At 39.1% G+C, this 23,942-nt stretch overlaps 2 protein-coding genes across 2 annotated transcripts in view; both read right to left on the reverse strand.

The window, feature by feature from the left end:
- The window catches only part of LOC133555022 (sodium- and chloride-dependent creatine transporter 1-like), a 38,474-nt gene extending 35,281 nt beyond the window's left edge, over positions 1-3,193 (reverse strand). The window contains exons 1-2 of the mRNA XM_061904432.1: positions 3,071-3,193; positions 2,673-2,814 (exon numbers count right to left, since the gene is read on the reverse strand). Of these exons, the coding sequence (XP_061760416.1) occupies positions 2,673-2,727 (55 nt within the window). The 5' untranslated portion in view covers positions 2,728-2,814; positions 3,071-3,193. The remainder of the gene's footprint in view (positions 1-2,672; positions 2,815-3,070) is intronic.
- On the reverse strand, positions 3,051-20,827 carry LOC133554605 (transmembrane prolyl 4-hydroxylase-like). Its single transcript, XM_061903548.1, has 8 exons — positions 20,465-20,827; positions 18,215-18,296; positions 6,276-6,478; positions 6,074-6,164; positions 5,056-5,218; positions 4,793-4,978; positions 3,387-3,477; positions 3,051-3,194 (listed from the first exon to the last, which is right to left on the reverse strand). Exons 1-8 carry the CDS (start codon positions 20,825-20,827, stop codon positions 3,051-3,053), a joined length of 1,323 nt encoding a protein of 440 aa, XP_061759532.1.
- Between the last annotated feature and the right edge of the window lie 3,115 nt (positions 20,828-23,942).

Consider the following 23,942-nt stretch of genomic DNA (forward strand, 5'->3'; position numbering starts at 1 on the left):
AAACTGCAGGTGCCTCCACAATAACCCCGGGTATTATAAGTCTTTGCTGCATTCCATTGCATGCTGATGGGTGACAGCCGTTGTTGAGTGTCTTAAGGGTATAAACCCTCAGCACTGGTGTCCCCGAAACTATGACGGTGAGGTTGAGGAGAGTGGTCATCCATTAGAGCCGCTGCAGTCTTTAATGACGTCTCACGTATAACCTGCCAGCATGCTCATGTTCCACAGCTGACATCTAGTGGACACTGCATATATTACATTAGGAGACTGGCAAGAAAATAAACTCAAGACCGCTTTAACATTTTTAAAAATGTCATTTCATAGAACACAATGAAATACAAAGACAAAATTCAGTGCAACAACAATACATATGTATCCCAATAATTTAACAGGACAACAGTAATAAATAACATTCAAATAAATAGTCTGGTGAATAAATATGATAAGCTTTAAATACAGTACAGTATTATAAATAAATATGTCATTATTATTAAAGGACTTGCAGAACATTGTACTAAAAAAGGTGGTATTAACAAGTAACTTGTGGCAATATTAGGCAGTATTAGTAAATTACTGCACTAACTCAATTCAATACATTGTTCTTAAAGGCCTACTGAAACCCACTACTACCCACCACGCACGCAGTCTGATAGTTTATATATCAATGATGAAATATTAGCAACACATGCCAATACGGCCTTTTTAGTTTACTCAATTACAATTTTAAATTTCCCGGGAGTTTCATCTTGAAAACGTCGTGTAATGATGACGTGTACGCCAGACGTCACAGGTTTTAAAGAAATATGAGCGCTGCACACACACACAGCTAAAAGTCGTCTGCTTTAACGGCATAATTACACAGTATTTTGGACATCTGTGTTGCTGAATCTTTTGCAATTTGTTCAATTAATATTGGAGAAGTCACAGTAGAAAGATGGAGTTGGGAAGCTTTAGCCTTTAGCCACACAAACACACGGTGATTCCTTGTTTAAAATTCCTGGAGTTGAAACTTTCCTATGGATCAGAGCGCGGTCAAGCCAACATTGATCCCTACCAAATGTCAACCAGCAGGTTTTGGTGAGAAAATTGTGGTTAAAAAGTCAGTTCTTACCGGAGAAAAGCTGAGCTTGTGCCGTCCATAGGTGCAGTCGACTCCCCTGAGACACTGCGTGTCAAGACACCCGTGGAGACACCCTTCCGACTATCAGGTACTATTTAACTCACTAAAACACTAGCAATACAATAGAAAGATAAGGGATTTCCCAGAATTATCCTATTAAATGTCTCTAAAAACATCGGAATCTGTCCCAATGCAATCGCGTTTATTTTTTTTAACTTATTTTTTTAAATCTTTTTTTTTTCTAGGCCGTCGCTATCAATACCCTCAAACACAAATCTTTCATCCTCGCTCAAATTAATGGGGAAATTGTTGTCTTCTCGGTCCGAATAGCACTTTTTGTTGGAGGCTCCCATTAAAAATAATGTGAATATGTGAGGAGCCCCCACACGTGTGACGTCATCGTCTGCGACTTCCGGTAGAGGCAGGCCATTTCTCTTAACACCGAAAGTTGCGAACTTTATCATGGATGTTCTCTACTAAATCCTTTCAGCAAAAATATGGCAATATCACGAAATGATCAAGTATGACACATAGAATGGACCTGCTATCCCCGTTTAAATAAGAAAATCTCATTTCAGTAGGCCTTTAAATATCTGATATTCAAATGAAGGTGTAATTTATGTTAATATATGTATGCATTTTTAGATTTATCCAACCTAATCTTTATAACTATGGGGATTTTTCCTATTAAAACGGACCTAAAAGTACCAAATTGTGATACCGGAGACTGAACTTCGTTTGTAGATTGAGAGAAGAGAGTGCTAGGAGATTAATCACTGAAGTGACAGCAAGGTGGCTCACATAAACGTCATCTTTTTTTCATCCTGATTGGTCGGTCAGATCAAAACTGACAAACTAAGTTCAGACTGTATCAGTGTGTAGTCAATACATTTGAGTTAGACTTTAAAAAAAATCTGAATATTTGGGGGACGGCGTGGCAAAGTTGGTAGAGTGGCTATGCCAGCAATCTGAGGGTTCCTGGTTCAATCCCCACCTTCTACCATCCTAGTCATGTCCGTTGTGTCCTTGGGCAAGACACTTCACCCTTGCTCCTGACGGGTCCTGGTGAGCGCCTTGCATGGCAGCTCCCACCATCAGTGAGTGAATGTGTGTGTGAATGGGTGTGAGTTTTCATTGCCCTTATGTGGGCTCTAACGAGGATGTCGTTGTGGTTTGTGCAGCCCTTTAAGACACTAGTGATTTAGGGCTAGATCAATAATCGTTGATTGATTAATTGATTGATATTATGAGTGTAGTATTAAACCTGCTCCATGTGTAAAGTGCCATAAGATAAACTTTTGTTGTGAATTGACGCTATATGAATAACATTGACTTTGACTATAGGTGCCTTGTGATTGATTTGTTATAGACACAAGCTCACCTGTGACAATAATGAGGGCAAGCACGACAGAAAATGGACAGATGCCTGTCTACAACATTGCAGTAAACATAAATTAACGAGCAGTCCGAGGTACTTGGCTATAGATCCTGATGGAGGTCAATGTGTGAAAGTGGTTGAGAGTGCTCCTCCATGCCTGACTTAGCTTGATACCTTTCAGCAAATAGTCTCTGGTAACGGGCTTGCTGCTGATGGTCTGGGTCCACATTTACCCAGAGGTTGGCGACCCACTTCAGGCCATGCTTTACTGGGCAGTCGCCATGCAAGGAATACTCATCAAGCTCGCCCATCCAACCTAAAAGTAAGGCGGAATTCATGTCATTAATGGCAAACACAATACAGTATGAGTGATGTAACACTGGTTGTATCACAAATGTTCAGTTCAGTTCAGTTTCAGTTTAATTCGAACAATGTTCATACAAATATTGGCTATCAAAAATGCCAAAGCTTCCACAGAGAGATTTTAAGAACATGATCCTAAACAGTCCTTAAGCTCAAAGGACAGGCATTTCTCTAAATATTAAACGGTTGCTAAGGCCTTCTATTCACACCTTGTCCATCGGAGAGATGGTTGTACAAGAGGAGTGCCGTCCCCACAGTGGGTTTTATCTTTAGGTTCCCTCGCCCACATGTCTTCCGGGTGTCTGTTAAATCAACTCCATCTTGGATCAGTGCCTAGAACACATGCAACTGTAAAAACACCATGTGTGTAATCTGTTGTTATATGTGCAGATAATTGAGATATCAGATTCCTTGTCACGTGTAAGCGTCATCTGCATGTTATCAGCAGAAATCAGGTCAAGCTGTCTTTATTTGTCTGGAGCAGGGCATGTTTATGACTATGTACTGAGTGAGTAGAACGCTCACCTGCTCGTCGTACGTACGGTTGTCTGCTACAGGAAACGTCGTCTCGCCACCCTCTTCTACAGGGCTGAGGTAGATCAACACAGTAAGATATCTGAAAGCCATTAAGAAATGCATAAATGGGAGAATTTAGTGTAAAAAATTTCAACTTTAAAGAGGTATTGCACTTTTTGGGAAATGTTGTCTATCATTAATCTCTAAGTAAAACAAGAACACACATCTTTCTTTTTTATCCATCCATCCATTTTATGAGAGAAAGGCTTTCTTTTTTAATTCATTTTCATTTGTTATATGCGGTAAGTAGGAGGTGACTAAAAATGAAGCCAACATAAGTCATCTGTTGAGCCCATAAAGCCCACCGTCAACAATACTCCATTTACCTTTTGTGACCTGCATACTAACAAAGTATTAGCAGTATTATTTTTAAAACCGCAAACGCAGATGAAATACTTGTAGCAGCGCCATGATCACAGAGCGGTAACTAGCTTAAACAGCAATTGACATATTGAGCCGGTGAGCTGCTGCATTGCTTATGAGTTGGTGAAAGTTAATTCTAAATTATAAATCATGCCGTTAACTCTTATAGTAGAAGGTTGTGGCCATAAACTGAAAAGTTGACCAACTTTTACATTCAACTTAGAACCAGTGATGGCGGGAAATACACGAAAAAAAACGCTAAGTTTGCTCCAACTTTTTTTTGTTTTTACCTGCGTGAGGCTTATGATTAATTATTCATTCAAACAGAACGATACAAACATCCCATCAGCCGGAAGACCAATGAAAGCAGATATTGTTCAATAATTGATTGTTTTATTATGGTCGTAGTGTGTATTTCTTGTTTAACACTTAGCAATTGTGCTACTTGCTGGATCTGCTTACCACTCAGCTTCTAAAACTTGTAGCTCATTCTCCTTATATTCAGGCTCAAAAACACAAGCTTCTGGAACATAATTTGTCCCAAAGTAGTCGTTGTTGACTCTCTTTAAGTCTGCCATGATTAGTAGTTGTTGTTAAAGGAAATGGTGAATGTTATGATGTGTCTGTGAAATTAATATGCCGCCGTATGTTTAAAATGACCAATATATGTCAGTATTACATGTTAGAATGAATGTGCCAGTTCTTACATTACATATATATTTACAGTGTGTATATAAAAGGTTGATGGATGTTTTGGGATATTTTTAGGGTGCTTTTTAGGCGGAATAAACTAATCCCATTCCTTCTACTGTTAGCCAACTATTACTAGCATTTATTTACAAGTTACAGTGCATAAAAAACGTAATACAAATGTGTTCTTGTCTCACACACGGATTGTGAATGACGGATAAAAGTCCTAAAAAAGTGCAGTTCCACTTTAAATGCACAAGACAACAGGTATATTATAATGACAATATCAAACAAAGACTAACCTGCAGGAAACCTCTTTGAAGGTAGAAGCATTTCTTGCTAGTCGTGTGTGCGTGCAGGTGGTTTCTGCACGGTGTGAGCTGCTGTCATGATGGGCATCGCTGAAGTCTCCGAGATCATAACGAAATACTTGTAGCGGCTCGCTCATCTCAACCAATGAAGTAGGCAGACGAGTAAGGATTGTTACACTGGCAAAATGTTAGAGTGGTAAAAAAAATTATTTGCTTGTAGGGGTGAGATAATGTGTTTATGTGTATAAAGTTACCGGCTCCTTAGTGTCTGTAGCACGTGATGGGATCCAGTGCCTTGATAAAGCCACGTGTGTTTGCTTCTCTGCTTGAAACGGCTCCAGAGCTTCTCCCTTTGTTCTTGTCCTGGGCTTTGGGACACGTCGTAAACACGCTTAAATTCCTCCAAGTTCAGCATCCCTGTCAAATGTGTAAACACATACAGTCTGTTAGTGAAACACTCACTCAGTTAGATAAACTCTTGATATCCATTATACTATTGTGCAAATACGTCATATTTAACTTTGCCCTAAAAATGCCAGACCCCCCCACTAGTTTCCCCATTTATACTCTTATAATAGCTCCAGCTAGAGTAGAGGTGGGTGGGGGTTGATATGGAGGTGGGACTGAGGGGATACAGATTATGCGGGGTAGTTTAAGAAAAAAAATTGGGGAAAAAAAAGGTTTTGAAGAGATAGAGTTGGAAGATTATCTGACATGTTCATCAAAATAATGTTGTACCCACTTAGGGACGGCGTGGCGCAGTGGGAGAGTGGCCGTGCGCAACCCAAGGGTCACTGGTTGAAATCCCACCTAGAACCAACCTCGTCACGTCCGTTGTGTCCTGAGCAAGACACTTCACCCTTGCTCCTGATGGGTGCTGGTTGGCGCCTTGCATGGCAGCTCCCTCCATCAGTGTGTGAATGTGTGTGTGAATGGGTAAATGTGGAAGTAGTGTCAAAGCGCTTTGAGTACCTTGAAGGTAGAAAAGCGCTATACAAGTACAACCCATTTATTTATTTCTTTATGTCTTTTGTCTTACCAACAACTTAAAAAACATCTATTGCTATTCATTATGGACCGGATCGTCCCTGTGTGTTCTGGTACACTCAAATAACTTATAACATTTGTACTTACTGTACATTCAGACTGTAATAATGTTTCAGTCAGTCCAATACTGTAACCTTTGTACTCATACAATAAAAGTTAAGCTTGTTTGAATAATGGCATGCACCACATATAGTATGTCCAGACAAACACAGCAGGATCACAAACCTGTTGAGCCGACTTCCAGACCAGTGAGTATCTGATGCAGGTTGTCTGGACTCAACCAAGTCCCATCTCGAGAGCGTGAGTGACTCTCAATCTGAAGCAAAAATCAGGAGAGTTGATGAAAATGATTATGCTTTTGCTGACGCCTGACAGATAGCAAACGCTAAATGAATGCTAAAGCTAATCATTTGTTTTAAATTTTCACCTCCTGTTTCTGTAACAACCCATCCTGGTTGAGGTCCAACAGACTAAAGACCTCCTCGGTGCTCAGCGAAAGAAGTGACTGGTTTGACTCATCTTGCTGGTTTGACTGGCTGCCTGCCGTCATCTGGCTTTCCATCAGACCCTTCAATTGGGCCAGCTGCACCACCATTCGGCACTCCTCCTCTGACAGGAAGCCAGGGATCTCTGACAGAGAAATAGAGAGGTAAACATCGTAGCATCTGACAAGCAGTGGTTTATACAGCTGATAACATTATAAATGATCTCCATTTTGGGCTGAGAGACATTTATGTGCTTCATAAATCAATGTTCCTCCTAATTTTTAATGTGTCTGGGCAAATGCACAAACTGCCTGAGCATTCAGTGGACCATATATGAGCAACATCAGACATGCACACTGTGGCACCAAGCAGTCCAAAACCTGAGATCATAAGTTAAATGTCTTATTATAATTAAATGGCAGCAGTCATTTCCATTGGATTGTTTTCTAGTGATTTGGCCCACTGACAATTAAAATAAACACATCTTTTTTTTCATTAACTATGTACAAGTATTGGATGTCTGGGTGGCCGTCCTGCTTTGGAAAGAACGTGTACCCCGTTCAGAGATCACATATAGTTCCCTTTAAACCATTGAAATGTTTCACAATGAGATGTTTGCTATACCACAAGAATCGAATAATTTCCTGTAACTTTATTTCTGTAAAATATATCATTACAGTTTTTATGAGAAATTATGTAATCTAGTAGCAGCATTTATTGATTCATATTCATAAATGAACATTCTCAATAAATGACAGGAGCGTAAGCACAGATCTGATTGGTGTACAGTACTTGTCTGTTTCACCATAATAAGAGTTATAAGAATTTACCTCTCGAAACTCTGCTGCACTGTTAGCTATAAACTAACCAGCAAAACATACGCATTACACCCTTATAATGACATTGATTGGCTGCGTGTAAGCCACATTATAATGTAACAACCTGGCATTTAAAGTTTATGTGTGGTGTTGGAGTTGTCCGACTTTTTTGTGGCCGTAAAAGCATCAGTGTCTGAGTCTAATAAGTGTGTCTGTTGGCACAATTGAGAGCAAAAAACAATAAAAAAAACGGCTGCTTTTCATATGACAGAAGACAGAGAGCTTTTTGGCGTGGTTTTTATGGCAGAAAATGACCAGTTTTAATAGTTCTCCAGACGTTACATTAATTGAACAGTGTTTTTGATTGATTAATTGATTGATTGATTGATACTTGTATTAGTAGATTGCACAGTTCAGTACATATTCCGTACAATTGACCACTAAATGGTAACACCCGAATAAGTTTTTCAACTTGTTTAAGTCGGGGTCCACGTTAATCAATTCATGCTGTTGAGGAACATTTGTTTTATCTGTTGCGGCCACTTGTCACTCACAGAGCTACATTGCAATATTGTACAGAATAAATTATTTCTTTATTTTGTATAGAGTTTTGGTTGGATTTAATTTTTTGTGCACCATTGATATGCTGTGCGCAAGGAAGAGTGAGCAGTGCCCAATTGCGCACCTTTGAGGGAACAATGTTCATCGTATATATTCACAGAGAATTGATTACAATAGTTTTCTATTATAATTCATACTTAGCAAAAACATACTTATTTTACTTCAGAAGACACTGTAAAGAGTCATATTCTTTTTAAAACTAACTGGCTGTACCAAATACTCTATACAATTAAGCAAATGAAAGGTCTACATTCTGCCAGCCTGTTGTCTAGCCAACACAGGAATAGGGATATGCATCTCATTAATAGAGTTGATTTTATGGCGCTATTTCACAACATTGAAAGTGAGCGGCTGATTTTGAGATTAAAAGTAGTCTAAAACAATTATCATACTGAAACATGAGGATTATGCTTGTTGATTAGGTCAAGCTAATAAAAAAAAGTGTATTCGTTTGTTATTGTTTAAGTAATAGTTACTAATAATATACCATGACTAACAAAACAAAATATGTCACACAAAATGTCACCACATCTAAAAGTAACTTTCTTCACAATGCTGGCTTGATGTGTCAGACTACTAAATGATGTGTTTAGGCCGTGTATGCTAATGATACTGTGATTGATACAAAAAATGTGTCAAACTTTAAATTGGAAGTGCTTGATGACGCAGGTTAGAATGAAAACACAGGTCCAGTGAATTGGTGGATGATTGAGATGTTTACAAAAGTCAATTCAGCTTGAAAAAAAGTTGCCATGTAATAATGTTAATCCTGTAGTTCCACATTATTTTTCATATTTAAACACAGTATGTATTTAGTGGATATGAACACTATACAGAATATCTGTACGATAGCGGGATCAGCTGGTCCATTTAATATTTATAGCCAGAAGTAAATGATGACAACAGCTTAGAGGTAATTGTCAGTTATACAGTAAAAAGGGCAATTAGAGCCAAACAAATATTTGAATTGAATGGAAATATTTATTTCAAACTTGCACAGTACAACTAAACACAGGTTGGTTTTTTTTACATTTTGTCAGAGATATTTATGGAAGGCTTGAAAAAGGGTTGGATGAAGCAGATGCTTATAATATCACTCTCTTTCCTCCTCGTACTTCTTCGGTACTTCTTTTTTAAACAGTGTTTTAAATTGAATCAGGCTAGAACACATTTTTAACTTCTCCCCTAAGTTGTTCCACAGAGTGACTCCACGCACTGAAATGCACATTGATTTTAAAGTTGTTCTAAATTTAGGCAAATATAATTTGTTGATTCCTCTTAAACTGTAACTATGGTGATCATCTCTGTCATGGCAAGGTTTTGTATATTGGATGGTAGAGAGTTTTGGGATGCCCTAAACATCATTTGAGCAGTTTTAATGTTGATCACATCGTTCAGTTTAAGTTGCTTTAAGTCCATAAATAGTGGATTTGAATGATGTCTGTAGTGAACATTGGACACAACCCTGATAGCTTTTTTCTGCAGAGTGACAAAAGGTTGTAGATGTGATTTATAACAATTTCCCCAGACTTCAACACAATAGTTTAAATATGAGATAATTAATGAATGATACAATAACAGCAGAGCATTGGTGTTCAATAAATGACATGATCTGCTCATTATTCCAACACATTAGCAACTTTTGTCCTCAGGTAACTTATATGAAGCTTCCATGAGATATTTTCATATATTACCACTCCTAAGAAAGAATTGTGTTGAACATATTCTATTGGTGTATCATCAATAACAATCCTGATCGGTATATTAGTTTTGCAATTGCTAAAGAGCATTATTTTGGTCTTCTTTAAATTCAGAGACAATTTGTTTGTATTAAACCAGGTTTTTAACTTTATCATCTGCTCAGTTACAGAAGTCAGAAGTTGCTTCACGTCAACACCTGCACATGTAATGGTTGTATCGTCAGCAAAGAGGATGAACTTCAGCAGTGTTGATACTTGACATATTTCGTTGATATATATTATAAATAGTGTGGGTCCCAGTATCGACCCTTGGGGGACTCCACAGGTTATGTTCATGAGTGTAGATTGATGTTGGTTGATCTGAACAATCTGCAGTCTCTCATTTAAGTAGTTCTCCAGCCAATAGTTTTCCAGTTTATTTACCAAAATCTGGTGGTCAATGGTATCGAAAGCCTTTTGCAGGTCAATAAAAATTCCTATAAAAAGTGTTCTTCTCCATACCATTAGTAATGCTCTCTATTAAATCAATGAGAGCTAATGAAGTTGACCTATTTTGTCGGAACCCATATTGACAATCGGATAATAATTTGTGCTTTTCAATGAAGCCACGACGTCTATTATCAAATAATTTTTCCAATAGTTTTAATAACTGTGGCAGAAGGGAGACAGGCCGGTAATTTGTGAAGTGGTGTTTGTCTCCAGATTTGAAGATGGGGATGACTTTTGAGAGTTTCATTTGTGAAGGAAATTGTCCAAGTCAAAAATGATAAATTGCTAATGTGTGTGAATGGTCTGATGATTTCTTCCGCTAAGTTCCGGACCGTCCTCATGTCGAGGTCATAGATGTCACGTGATGTTTTGTTTTTGCTTTTCTGAATAACCTCTAAGACTTCCTTTTTGACAATCGGAGTAAGGAACATCCAATAAGGATTTTTTTCAATAAATTCTATGGGCTGTTCATCATTAATTGGGATTTTTTTTTTTATCCAGCTTAGGCCCAATATTAACAAAAACCATATTGAAGCTGTCAGCAATCATCTTCTTGTCACTTATGATTTGGTCGTTCTCAACAAAAAACTCCGAATAACAAGGACTGTTTGAACCATGCCCAATAATTGTATTTAATACCTTCCAAATTCCCTTTATATCATTTTTCTTTTGGATTAATAGTTTGGTGGTGTATTCTTTCCTGCTTGCTCTTAATATGCTGGTTAATTTATTTGTATATGTTTTGTACTTTTGTTCTGTTTCTATGGTTTGATGCCTAAAAAAATTCCTATATAAATATTTTTTCTTTTTGCAAGCATTCGCAAGCCCTTTGGTTATCCATGGAGTTTTTGTGGAATTAGTTATAGTGCATTTTTTGATGGGGCAGTGTGTATCATAAAGTGAGAAAAAAATATCATGAAATAAATTATAAGCTGCATTTATAACTGAAGTTTGAAAAACAGAATCCCAGTTTGGTTTCACTAAATCATTTTTAAGTGCTGTTAATGATCGTTCTGTGTGGCTAATCGATAATATTCACTATTTACAGATTTGGAATGGATGTTTTGCAGTTATTATTGTACACCATGAACACCGGTAAATGATCACTGACGTCACTCACTAACAAGCCTCCAGTTACAGTACAGTCTGATCTACAATGTTACAGAATATGTTGTCAATAAGTGTGGTGCTGTGTGTTGTGATTCTTGTGGGTCGTATAATCAGTGGGAATAAGCCCATGGAGAACATGGTGTCAATAAATTCTGCTGTGTGATTGTGTTAATTAGGATTCAAAAGGTTGATATTAAAGTCACCACATACTATATATTTTTTGTTTCTCTTAAACAATTTTTCCATCCATTATAGATTATTAATATGAGACAGTTTAACAAATACCAGGTCCTTCACAGAAGGCTGCAGCCTCCAGGAATAAAAATTGTCTCATACAGTATCTGTTCAGCAAATCATCTTAGTGACTGTGAATACATTGCCTCTGAAAACAGTCTACTTTTAGAACTTCTTCTGAACAAGTATTTTGGAATACACTCCACAGATATATAATACAATCTGTCAACTCAAGTCCTGTTTAATAAATTCGTATATAATCTGCTTATTTATTGGATCTAAATTTGGAAGTACTGGGTCTGGTTAATAAAAGGCTTCCAGATGCTTGTACAGTATGTGGCTAGTTTGTCTCCCAAGTCTCCTTTAACTGGACTCAGATGGTTAATCCCTATTTTCCACTCAAGCCTCAATAATAACTGATAAGTCTGAGGGCTCCACTTTAACCTCCTGCCGATGCTTCCTGTTAACCATAGATCCATCCATCCATCCATTTTCTACCGCTTATTCCCTTTCGGGGTGGCGGGGGGCGCTGGCGCCTATCTCAGCTACAATCGGGCGGAAGGCAGGGTACACCGTGGACAAGTCGCCACCTCATCGCAGGGCCAACACAGATAGACAGACAACATTCACACTCACATTCACACACTAGGGCCAATTTAGTGTTGCCAATCAACCTATCCCCAGGTGCATGTCTTTGGAGGTGGGAGGAAGCCGGAGTACCCGGAGGGAACCCACGCAAACTCCACACAGAAAGATCCCGAGCCTGGATTTGAACCCAGGACTGCAGGAACTTCGTATTGTGAGGCAGACGCACTAACCCCTCTGCCACCGTGAAGCCCGTTAACCATAGAAAGGAAGTGATTTCCTTGTATAAACAACAATCAAAACATGGCTATACGGCAGAACAAGGCCAACATTCATTAAACCATACTCTCATGTACATCGACCACTGAAAAAAGTATTTCTACTCTGACATTTCTGTGTTCATACTTACATAATACTTCATGTTTAACACATGAAGTATTCAAAAACACCTAAGCCAAAAACAATATATATTGCAAGCATCTTGTGTGTCAAATTAGCTAAGTTGATTTATAAAAACATGCTATCTTTCCTTGTGCTCACAATAGGTACAAAGAGCCAAGCGGTCAAGTGTTGCTTGGAATGAAACATGGGACAGAAGAGTCTCAAAGCTAGTATTTTTATTGAATCAAGCTGTGGCAATGGAAAGGGCAGAGAGCAAAAACTATCCAAATATCAAATTCTCAAGGTGTGTCAAACAATCTTAAGAATGCAATTGGATCTGCATATATAATAACACCTTAATTTCGCCAACTTCTTAACTACCTCTGCAACGTCAGCCCCAGAAATAAGGAGAGCCCACCACATAGTCCCAAGGCACTGCTTCCTCAATGGAAGACGTATAGGTGGGATTGAGGAAATCTTCGAAGTATTTCTTCCACCGATCTACAACATACCTAGTTGAGGTTACCAGCACACCGTCCCTACCATACAAGTCAAGTCAAGTCAAGTCAGCTTTATTTGTCAATTTCTTTACATGTAAAGACATACAAAGGAATCGAAATTTTGTTTCGCACTCTCCCATGCGTAGACAAAAGAAAAGAAAACACAACAGTAAAGTGCAACGTAAATATGTCTACCTACTAAAATGACAACATATATAGTTCCTGCTTTTTTTAAATAGGATATGGCTGTGAACAATGAGTGTTTCATCAGTAGTGCAAATACTTATGATATAGCAGCAGATGTGTGCAATTTTGCATAATCATTTATTTGTCTGTGAGTCATGGGGTTTAGAGTTCAGGTTGTTCCAGGGAGGAGGATTTCAAAATCCTGACAGCCTGTTGGATCGGGCTGAGACTTGAGAGGGTGTGTGTGTGTGTGTGGGGGGGGGGGGGGTGTTCAGCAGCCTAACAGCCTGGTGGTGAAAGCTGTTGGTGAGTCTGGTGGTGCGAGAGCGGAGGCTCTTGTATCTTCTTCCAGAGGGAAGGAGGCTGAACAGGTTGTGTGCAGGGTGGCTTGCGTCACTCACAATCGTGAGTGCTTTGCGGGGGAGGCGGGTGGTGTATAAGTCCTGAAGCCCCGGCGATGATAGTGCCCGGCTTCTACCTCCTGAGGCGTGGATAGTAGTCCAGGAACGCTTTAAAGCTGTCCGAAAGTCGTTCTCCATGGATTATCCGAACTCCTCCTGTGTCCAAGTTTTTGTCTCTGCAACTGCCAAAGCCGCATACCACTTGGCCTGTGGGTAACTGTTTGGTCCCTCCGGAGTCCCATGCGCCAACATGACCCATTAGCTTGAAGATGGAGTGGTGCTGAATTTCCCTCAGGGATCAATGAAGTACTTTCTATTCTATCTATTGACAGCATCCCTTGACAGCGGGTTTCGGGATTACCGCCAAGGCAGGCACTGACCACCTAGCGGCCACAGCCCTATCGGCTGCCTTGACAATAGAGGCTAGGAACATGGTCCACTTGTACTCAATGTCTAGCGCCGTGCTTGTAACATGTTCAAAGTTCTTGGATGTGGGAATTAAAACGCTCTCTGACAGAAGACCCTGGAGGCTGTTCCGAGCAGACCCTACTATGCTTTTTGGGCTTGTCTAGCATTCCGAACATACAGACACCCTTATGTTTAAACATGGTGTGTGTTATGGACAATCTGTGAGGAGCACAAAAGTCCAATAAAAAAACACCACACTGGTTCAGATCAGGGGGCCGTTCTGTCTAATCATGCTTTTCTAGGACTGTGATTAATGTGAAAAGTTTAATAGTATTAGGTCATTGTAAATTGATGTCCTTTTTCCAGGTGAGAGGCATAACTTATGATTTTCAATAAACTTTAATGAGCAAAGGAAGCGAGGAAGAGGCTTACCACTCGATTATGTCAACATAGGCAGAAACGCTAGTGATCACGGCGCTGCTATAAATAGTTTGTCTGCGTTAGCACCAAAACAATAATATCACTAATACTTTTTTAATACTTAAATCACCAAATGTAAATGAGTACTGTTGGTGCTTTTTGGATGTTTTTTTGTTTGTTTTTCGGGCGGAATAGAGGACCCCTCATTGACCCTGCTGTAAACAGACATTTATTTACAAGTTAAAATGTATTAAAAAAATATATATCCGTTGTCAAGTCTTTCCTACTCATTGTGAACGATAGGCAAATTTCCAAAAAACAGTGCAGCTCACCTTTAAAGGAAATCTTTAGTGTTTTTTGGGGGGGGGGGTTAAGTTGCCCATCATCCACAATACTTATGTTAGGCAAGAACACTCGTCATTTCCTTTTCTGTGCAAGAGGAGGCTAACGATGCAGGTATGGGAATAAATATATATCCCACCTATTAAGCCCCTTAAAAACCTCTCTACATGCCATGACCTGCATATTAACCGAGCTATAGAAACGTTGTTATTGTAAGGGCTTACACTGAGGAACTATTTTTCTGGCGTAGTCACACAGTGTCTCACTCACACAGCTACGCTATCTAATCGAGCTGTTCCTGCTATATCTATCACCTTTGAGTTAGGAAAAGTTATAAATCATACCTCTCACATGTATAGTAGAAGGTTGTGGCACCAAGCTGAGAAGATGGTCAACTTCATAATTTGACATGTTACACAAAAAATCCGGGCCGACTTAAGATATACATCATTAAGGAGACTCATTAAGATGCTCATTTGTGCCAAGAATTTTTTTTCCCTGAACACTATTCTGAATTTACCAGCTCAAGGAGAGCAAAAGTCTCATGCTGAAACAAGTCTTGTACTAGTAGTTTTTCACCATTTAGAACGCATCGAAAAGAGAAAGACGTGTGTTCTTGTCTCCGATAAAGATTGTGGATAATGGGCAAAATTAACAAAAAAATGCAGATTGCCTTAAGGAGTCAACTAATTTAATTACATGGAAGTCATGCATTTGAATGTGCCTCAAAAAGCCAAATAAATAATTATGTGTGTTCATCTTCTGTTCCTACAGTTGTGAAACTGCATTTGACTCAAGTACAGCCCATTAAGTGTGTCCCAGTTCTCCCTGGCTGCCAAATTAATTGTTCTGAAGCACAGGCCCTTGCTGGGACGAAAGATTTGTTCTCGTATTGAATTATGGCTGGAGAAGCACGCCACACTTGTCTAAAAAATTACATGTCAACATCAGCAAGGTGCCACTTTCCTGGAGGCAAGCACAGTGCGAGGAGACCGACTGGTGGAAAACAAAGCTTATGCCAGTCAAAGGACAGACAAATATTTGATAGCAGCTTTATGAAAATGGAAGCATCAAAAGATTTTAAAATTAATCTTCATGCTATCTGTGTTGGCCCTGACAAACGGTAGAAAATGGATGAATGGATGGATGCTGAGACGCGAACCAAGAAAAAAGTGTGTCCACCATACATATAATAGGGTTTAGAATTTGACCGTGAAGCTAAATGTTTAAATTAACACTAAACAAATCGAAACAATCACAACTGGACTGTTCAGATTTTCTTAGTCTAGATACAATTCATTCAATGTCTTGAGAATACAAACCCCGTTTCCATATTGAGTTGGGAAATTGTGTTAGATGTAAATATAAACGGAATACAATGATTTGCAAATCCTTTTCAACCCATACTCAGTTGAATGCACGACAAATAAAAGATATTTAATGTTCAAACTCATAAACTTTTTTTTTTTTTGCAAATAATAATTAACTTAGAATTTCATAGCTGCAACATGATCCAAAGTAGTTGGGAAAGGGCACGTTCACCACTGTGTTACATCACCTTTTTATTTAACAACACTCAATAATCGTTTGGGAACTGAAGAAACTAATTGTTGAAGCTTTGAAAGTGAAATTCTTTTTCATTCTTGTTTTATGTAGAGCTTTAGTCGTTCAACAGTCCAGGGTCTCTGATGTCGTATTTTACGCTTCATAATGCGCCACACATTTTCGATGAGAGACAGGTCAGGATTGCAGGCGGGCCACGAAAGTACCCGCACTCTTTTACTACGAAACCACGCCGTTGTAACAAGTGGCTTGGCATTGTCTTGCTGAAATAAGCAGGGGCGTCCATAATAACGTTGCTTGGATGACAACATATGTTGTTCCAAAACCTGTATGGACCATTCAGCATTAATGGTGCCTTCACAGATGTGTAAGTTACCCATGCCTTGGACACTAATACACCCCGATACCATCACAGATGCTGTTTTTTTTAACTTTGCACCTAAAACAATCCGGATGGTTATTTTCCTCTTTGTTCCAGAGGACACCACGTCCACAGTTTCCATATATAATTTGAAATGTGGACTCGTCAGACCACAGAACACTTTTCCACTTGGCATCAGTCCATCTGAGATGAGCTCGGGCCCAGCGAAGCCAGCGGCTTTCTTTGGTGTTGTTGATAAATGGCTTTTGCTTGCATAGCAGAATTTTAACTTGCACTTACAGATGTAGCAACCAACTGTAGTTACTGACAGTGGTTTTATGAAGTGTTCCTGAGCCCATGTGGTGATATCCTTTACACACTGATGTCAGTTTTTGATGCAGTACCACCTAAGGGATCACAGGTCCGTAATACCATCACTTACGTGCAGGGATTTCTCCAGATTCTCTGAACTTTTATATGATTTTACGGACCGTAGATGGTAAAATCCCTAAATTCCTTGCAATAGCTTGTTGAGAAATGTTGTTCTAAAACTGTTCAACAATTTGCTTACAAATTGGTGACCCTCGCCCCATCCTTGTTTGTGAATTACTTAGCATTTCATGGAAGCTGCTTTAATAACCAATACTGGCATCACCTGTTCCCAATTAGCCTGCACACCTGTGGGATGTTCCAAATAAGTTTTTGATGAGCATTTCTCAACTTTATCAGTATTTATTGCCACCTTTCCCAACTTCCTTGTCACGTGTTGCTGGCATCAAATTCTAAAGTTAATGATTATTTGCAAAAAAAAAAAATGTTTATCAGTTTGAACATCAAATATGTTGTCTTTGTAGCATATTCAACTGAATATGAGTTGGAAATGGTTTGAAAATCATAGTATTCCGTTTATATTTACATCTAACACAATTTCCCAACTCATATTGAAACGGGGTACAATTTGTACTTTGACAGATTAAAATATTCACAAGCAAATTAACAAATTCTGGGCAACACTAAATTGGCCATAGTGTGTGAATGTTGTCTGTCTATGTGTGTAGGCCCTGCGATGAGGGGGCGACTTGTCAGGGGTGTACACTGCCTTCCACCCGAATGCAGCTGAGATAGGCTCCAGCAACCCCCCCACGACCTCAGAAGGGACAAGCCGTAGAAAATGGATGGATGGATGGGCAAACACAAAGGTTGTAGAGCAGGGGTCGGGAACCTTTTTTGCTGAGAGAGCCATGAAAGCCAAATATTTAAAAATGTATTTTTATGGGAGCCATATAATATTTTTTTAACACTGCATACAACTAAATGCATGCATTTTTAAGTAATTATAAGTATAATAAGTCTCTTATTCTTTTTAATAAGATTTTTATTCTAAAGTTAACCAATAATAAATATCATACTTCTTACCATTAATGCGACATCTTGGACAGGTGCAATAGAAAATGGATGGTTGGATTAAGATGCATGAGATTTTTTTACAATTTGAACTTTATTTTTAACACTGTGATTACCAGCGGAATTATTGATTACTTATCGTGTTAAGCAATGTCAGCTAAGATTTATCTGAGAGCCAGATGCAGTCATCAAAAGAGCCGCATCTGGCTCTAGAGCCATAGGTTCCCTACCTCTGTTCTAGAGACACATCACTGGGGATCTTTGAAATGTAAATAGTTAACATTGCTGGTCTATATTTATATGGCTTTAAGGATACAAAATACTATTGATATGTGGAAACTTTTCCTGAAACACTTACCGAATAACAGAGGCTTCAGGCTGAGCGTTTTCATCTTGTGCGTTCTGTCCGCCACGAGCGAGACTGGCTGAACATGTCCCACCTAAAAGACATGACCTGGAAGTCAAATACACATGGATCACATCGAACATATATCTAATCCAGTGGTTCTTAACCTGGGTTTGATCGAACCCTAGGGGTTTGGTGAGTCGGCCTCAGGGGTTCGGCGGAGGTCAAAACACACCCAATTCATCGTGTCAATAAAAACTTCTACCTATCGGCGTATTACGGATACGGCAACAGCAGAAGTCACACTGATTTGCAGGTGTGTAATTTGTTGTGAGTTTATGCACTGTGTCAGTTTTGTTCTTTGAACAAGGTGATGTTCATATACGGTTTATTTTGAGACCAGTAAAAAAACATGGTAACACTTTAGTATGGGGGACATAGTCACCATTTACTAGTTGCTTATTAACATGCAAATTAGTAACATATTGGCTCCTAACTAGTCATTATTAAGTACTCATTAAGTACTCATTAAAACCCTAACCCTCTAACCCAAACCAAATAACTCCAAATTAAGTCTTTGTTACTTAGAATATGTTCCCCTAGTGTCCAACAACCTCTAAATTAAGTCTTTGTTACTTAGAATATGTTTTCCATACTAAAGTGTTACCAAAAACACATAACTTTGTCTTGAATTTGAAAGAAAAAAAACATTTTATTTTTCACTAAGAAGGGTTCGGTGAATGTGCATATGCACATTGTAGGAGGGACCGAACCCCGTCAGTTTCATATGAAACTAACGGGGTTCGGTACCTCCAACAAGGTTAAGAACCACTGATCTAATCTATTTTGGCTGTCCTGTTGAGCTGGGGGAGAAAATCCAAGTCAAACAGGGCTGTTAGGTCAGTCAGCACCGGGACAAGCTGAACCTACTCAGTGTAGAGCAGGGGTAACCAACCTTTTTGAAACCAAGAGCTACTTTTTGGGTACTGATTAATGCGAAGGGCTACCAGTTTGATACACACTTAAATAAATTGCCAGAAATAGCCAATTTGCTCAATTTACCTTTAACTCTATGTTATTATTAATAATTAATGATATTTATCTTTGTGAAAACACTGATCATCTTAATGATTTCTCACAATAAATATATATAGAAACAGATAAATATTATTAAAAATATATTTCGACTCTTTAAAATTCAAAATTCAACCGAAAAAAAGAAGAGATAAACTAGCTAATTCTAATCTTTTTGAAAAAAATTAAAAAAGAATTTATGGAACATCATTAGTAATTTTTCCTGATTAATTTTAGAATTTTGATGACATGTTTTAAATAGGTTAAAATCCAATCTGCACTTTGTTAGAATATATAACAAATTGGACCAAGCTATATTTCTAACAAAGACTAATACTTTTTTTGAATATTAATCATAATAAGTTTGAAGAAATATTTCACAAATATTATTTCTCGAAAAAATAGAAGCTAGAATGAAGAATTAAGTTAAAATGTATTATTCTTTACAATAAAAAAAAATTATTTACTTGAACATTGATTTAAATTGTCAGGAAAGAAGAGGAAGGAATTTAAAACGTAAAGAGGTATATGTGTTTAAAAATCCTAAAATCATTTTTAAGGTTGTATTTTTTTCTCTACAATTGTCTTTCTGAAAGTTATAAGAAGCAAAGTAAAAAAAATTATGAATTTATTTAAACAAGTGAAGACCACGTCTTTAAAATATTTTCAACTTCTATTCGAGTTTTGTGTCTCTTAGAATTAAAAATGTCGAGCAAAGCGAGACCAGCTTGCTTGTAAATAAATAACATTTAAAAAAATAGAGGCAGCTCACTGGTAAGGGCTGCTATTTGAGCTATTTTTAGAACAGGCCAGCGGGCGACTCATCTGGTCCTTACGGACGACCTGGTGCCCGCGGGCACCGCGTTGGTGACCCTTGGTGTAGAGTCTCCGCCCTGAGATCGGTAGGTCGTGAGTTCAAATCCCGGCTGAGTCATACCAAAGACTATAAAAATGGGACCCATTACCTCCCTGCTTGGCACTCAGCATTATGGGTTGGAATTGAGGGTTAAATCACCACAAATGAATTCCAGGCGCGGCACCGCTGCTGCCCACTGCTCCCCTCACCTCCCAGGGGGTGATCAAGGGTGACGGGTCAAATGCAGAGAATAATTTCACCACATCTAGTATGTGTGTGACAATCATTGGTACTTTAACTTTAAAGATCACTTGTAAAACTATTCCACCTACCCTTATCCCCTCAGTGCGAGAAAGTCTGAAATGATGGCTTAGCCCCACCACTCGGAGCTCAATTTCAGGAGGCGTTGGATGGAGGGGGGGGCTTTCTCCCTCGCTGGCAGATGAAGAGAAAGGCTCATCGCTAGCGACAGGGTCTCTGTGGCCATTGTTGTAGTGCACGTACATCAACAGGGCGATGACATTCAGTATGTAGACGTGAAAGAAGACCATCACCACGACGAAGTATGCCCGAGAACAGACGCTGCTCCTCTGGACGGGCGGCCGAGTGGAGCGGACGGGAGGCAAAGAGGAGGAATCCTCTCCTACACCCGCGTCCTCCTGCTGCTGTAGATGGTCCATGTTTACTTTCGACATGTTGGCGCTCATTCGCCGAGATCGCAAACCCCACACAACACCAGTTTGCTTCGATTTAAAAAAATTTTTTTTTTTAAAGTTACGCTTTCACCGCAGCGCTTTTTAGTCTTTTAGTTGGCTCAAGGAGGCAGTTCGGAGCTGAAACACCCGTGTTGTTGCAGAAGTAAACGTTTCATCGTTAACTCAATCTCCCCTAATCCGTTATTAGCTAACAGAGTGGAGCGCTAGCTTGGTGCGCCCTGACAACCTACATAACAACAAGGCTGACGCTATCCTTTTCCGGTCCCGGTAAAACGACTCGTGACCTCTACTGGCCAAAGTGTGTAATGGCGTTTCACTAATAACTAATATTAAAGGCCTACTGAAACCCACTACTACCCATCACGCAGTCTGATAGTTTATACATCAATGATGAAATATTAACATTGCAACACATGCCAATACGGCCTTTTTAGTTTACTAAATTGCAATTTTAAATTTCCCGGGACTTTTTTCTTGAAAACGTCGCGTAATGATGACGTGTACGCTTGACGTCACGGGCTGTTAGGAAATATGAGCGCTGTGCACACACACAGCTAAAAGTCGTCTGCTTTAACTGCATAATTACACAGTATTTTGGAGATCTGTGTTGCTGAATCTTGTGCAATTTGTTCAATAATATTGGAGAAGTCAAAGTAGAAAGATGGAGTTGGGAAGCTTTAGCCTTTAGCCACACAAACACACGGTGATTCCTTGTGTAAAATTCACAGAGTTGAACTTAACTATGGATCACAGCAAACATGGATCCCAACCGAATGTCAACCAGCAGGTTTCGGTGGGAAAATTGTGGTAAAAAGTCGCTTCTTACCGGAGATCAGCTGAGCTTGTGCTGCCCATAAAGCTGCCGTCGACTTCCCTGAGACAGTGTACGTCAAGGCACCCGTGAAGAAACCCCTCCGACTATCAGCTACTGTTAAACTCACTAAAACACTAGCAACACATTAGAAAGATAAGGGATTTCCCAGAATTATCCTAGTAAATGTCTCTAAAAACATCTGAATCCGTCCCAATGCAATCGCGTTTTTTTTTTACTTGTTTTTTATTTATTTATTTTTTTCTAGTCCGTCGCTATCAATATCCTCAAATACGAATCTTTCATCCTTGCTCAAATAATGGGGGAAATTGTCGTTTTCTCAGTCCGAATAGCTGTTTTTGTTGGAGGCTCCCATTAAAAACAATGTGAAGATGTGAGGAGCCCCCACACTTCTGGTAGAGGCAGGGCTTTTCTCCTGTTACAAACTTTATCGTGGATGTTCTCTACTAAATCCTTTCAGCAAAAATATGGCAATATCGCGAAATGATCAAGTATGACACATAGAATGGACCTGCTATCCCTGTTTGAATAAGAAAATCTCATTTCAGTAGGCCTTTTATTAAAGGCCCACTGAAATGAGATTTTCTTATTTTCAGTAGTTCTTTAAAGGCCTACTGAAATGAGATTTTCTTATTCAAACAGGGATAGCAGGTCCATTCTATATGTCCTACTTGATCATTTCGCGATATTGCCATATTTTTGCTGAAAGGATTTAGTAGAGAACATCCACGATAAAGTTCGCAACTTTTGGCCGCTAATAAAAAAGTATTGCCTGTACCGGAAGTCACAGACGATGACGTCACCCATGTGAGGGCTCCTCACATCCTCACATTGTTTATAATGGGAGCCTCCAACAAAAAGAGCTAGAAAACGACAATTTCCCCATTAATTTGAGCAAGGATGAAAGATTCGTGGCTGGGGATATTAATAGCGAAGGACTAGAAAAAATAAAAATAAATGAATAATGTAATAAAGTTAAAAAAAAATAAGGCGATTGCATTGTGAGTGATTCAGATTTTTAGACACATTTACTAGGATAATTCTGGAAGATCCCTTATCTGCTTATTGTTTTAATAGTGTTTTAGTGAGATTTTAAAGATTGTAAAGGCATACCTCGAGGTCGGATGGCTGCGGTGAAAACGCAGTGTCTCAGAGAGGAGCCAAGGTCACAGCTGCCTTTTTTGACATGACAGCTGCTGCAGGACGACGAATAATCTATTGATGTCTCAGGTAAGATATATAGCACAATTTCCCCATCCAAAAACATGCCGCTCCACTTCACAACAAACAAAGAAACACCGGCTGTGTCTCGGTGCTAAAGACAGCTGCAATCCACCGCTTTCCACTAACAGCATTGTTCTTTATAGTCTCCATTATTAATTGAACAAATTGCATAAGATTCAGCAACACAGATGTCCAAATTACTGTGTAATTATGCGATGAAAAGAAACGACTGTTAGCCGTAAGTGGTGCTGAGCTAATATGTCCCCTCCAACCAATAATGTCAAAAACTTGCGTCATCATTCCGCGACGTTTTCAACAAGAAACTCCGCAGGAAATTTAAAATTGTAATTTAGTAAACTAAAAAGGCCGTATTGGCATGTGTTGCAATGTTAATATTTCATCATTGATATATAAACTATCAGACTGCGTGGTCGGTAGTAGTGGGTTTCAGTAGGCCTTTAATGTGCTTACGATTAAAAAAAAATGCGACCCCAAAGGGAATAAGCGGTAGAAAATGGATGGGTGGATAGATTGATGGATGATTTTAAAAAATGTTACCCACCATTTCCAATACAAGTTCTACAAAAGGGATCAGCTTTCGAGATAAAGCTCCTGCCCCATATGCTTTGTTATTTTACATCTTGAGCCGGTATACACAGTTTGTCAGTATCCATCCATCCCTACCATTTATCCGGCTTATTAGTGATTCCCAAAGCCCAAAAAATGTCTGGGGCTATAGAGCGTTTTCATTTCGGGCTCCATTACTCTGGAATGCCCTCCCGGTAAAAGTTTGAGATGCCACCTCAGTAGGTGAGTTTTAAGTCTCATCTTAAAACTCATTTGTATACTCTAGCCTTTAAATAGACTCCCTTTTTAGACCAGTTGATCTGCCATTTCTTTTCTTTTTCTCCTATGTCCCACTCTCCCTTGTGGAGGGGGTCCGGTCCGATCCGGTGGCCATGTACTGCTCGCCTGTGTATCGGCTGGGGACATCTCTGCGCTGCTGATCCGCCTCCGCTTGGGATGTTTTCCTGCTGG

This window comes from Nerophis ophidion, linkage group LG06, assembly GCF_033978795.1.
Source record: "Nerophis ophidion isolate RoL-2023_Sa linkage group LG06, RoL_Noph_v1.0, whole genome shotgun sequence".
Taxonomy (NCBI): domain Eukaryota; kingdom Metazoa; phylum Chordata; class Actinopteri; order Syngnathiformes; family Syngnathidae; genus Nerophis; species Nerophis ophidion.

Coding starts and splice junctions, on each gene's coding strand:
- LOC133554605 (XM_061903548.1), bottom strand. CDS start 20,827: ATGTCGAAAGTAAACATGGACCATCTACAGCAGCAGGAGGACGCGGGT. Junction 6,165..6,275: donor GGTTGTTACAGAAACAGGAG/GTGAAAATTTAA, acceptor TTTTTGCTTCAG/ATTGAGAGTCACTCACGCTC. Junction 4,979..5,055: donor CTACAGACACTAAGGAGCCG/GTAACTTTATAC, acceptor ACATTTTGCCAG/TGTAACAATCCTTACTCGTC.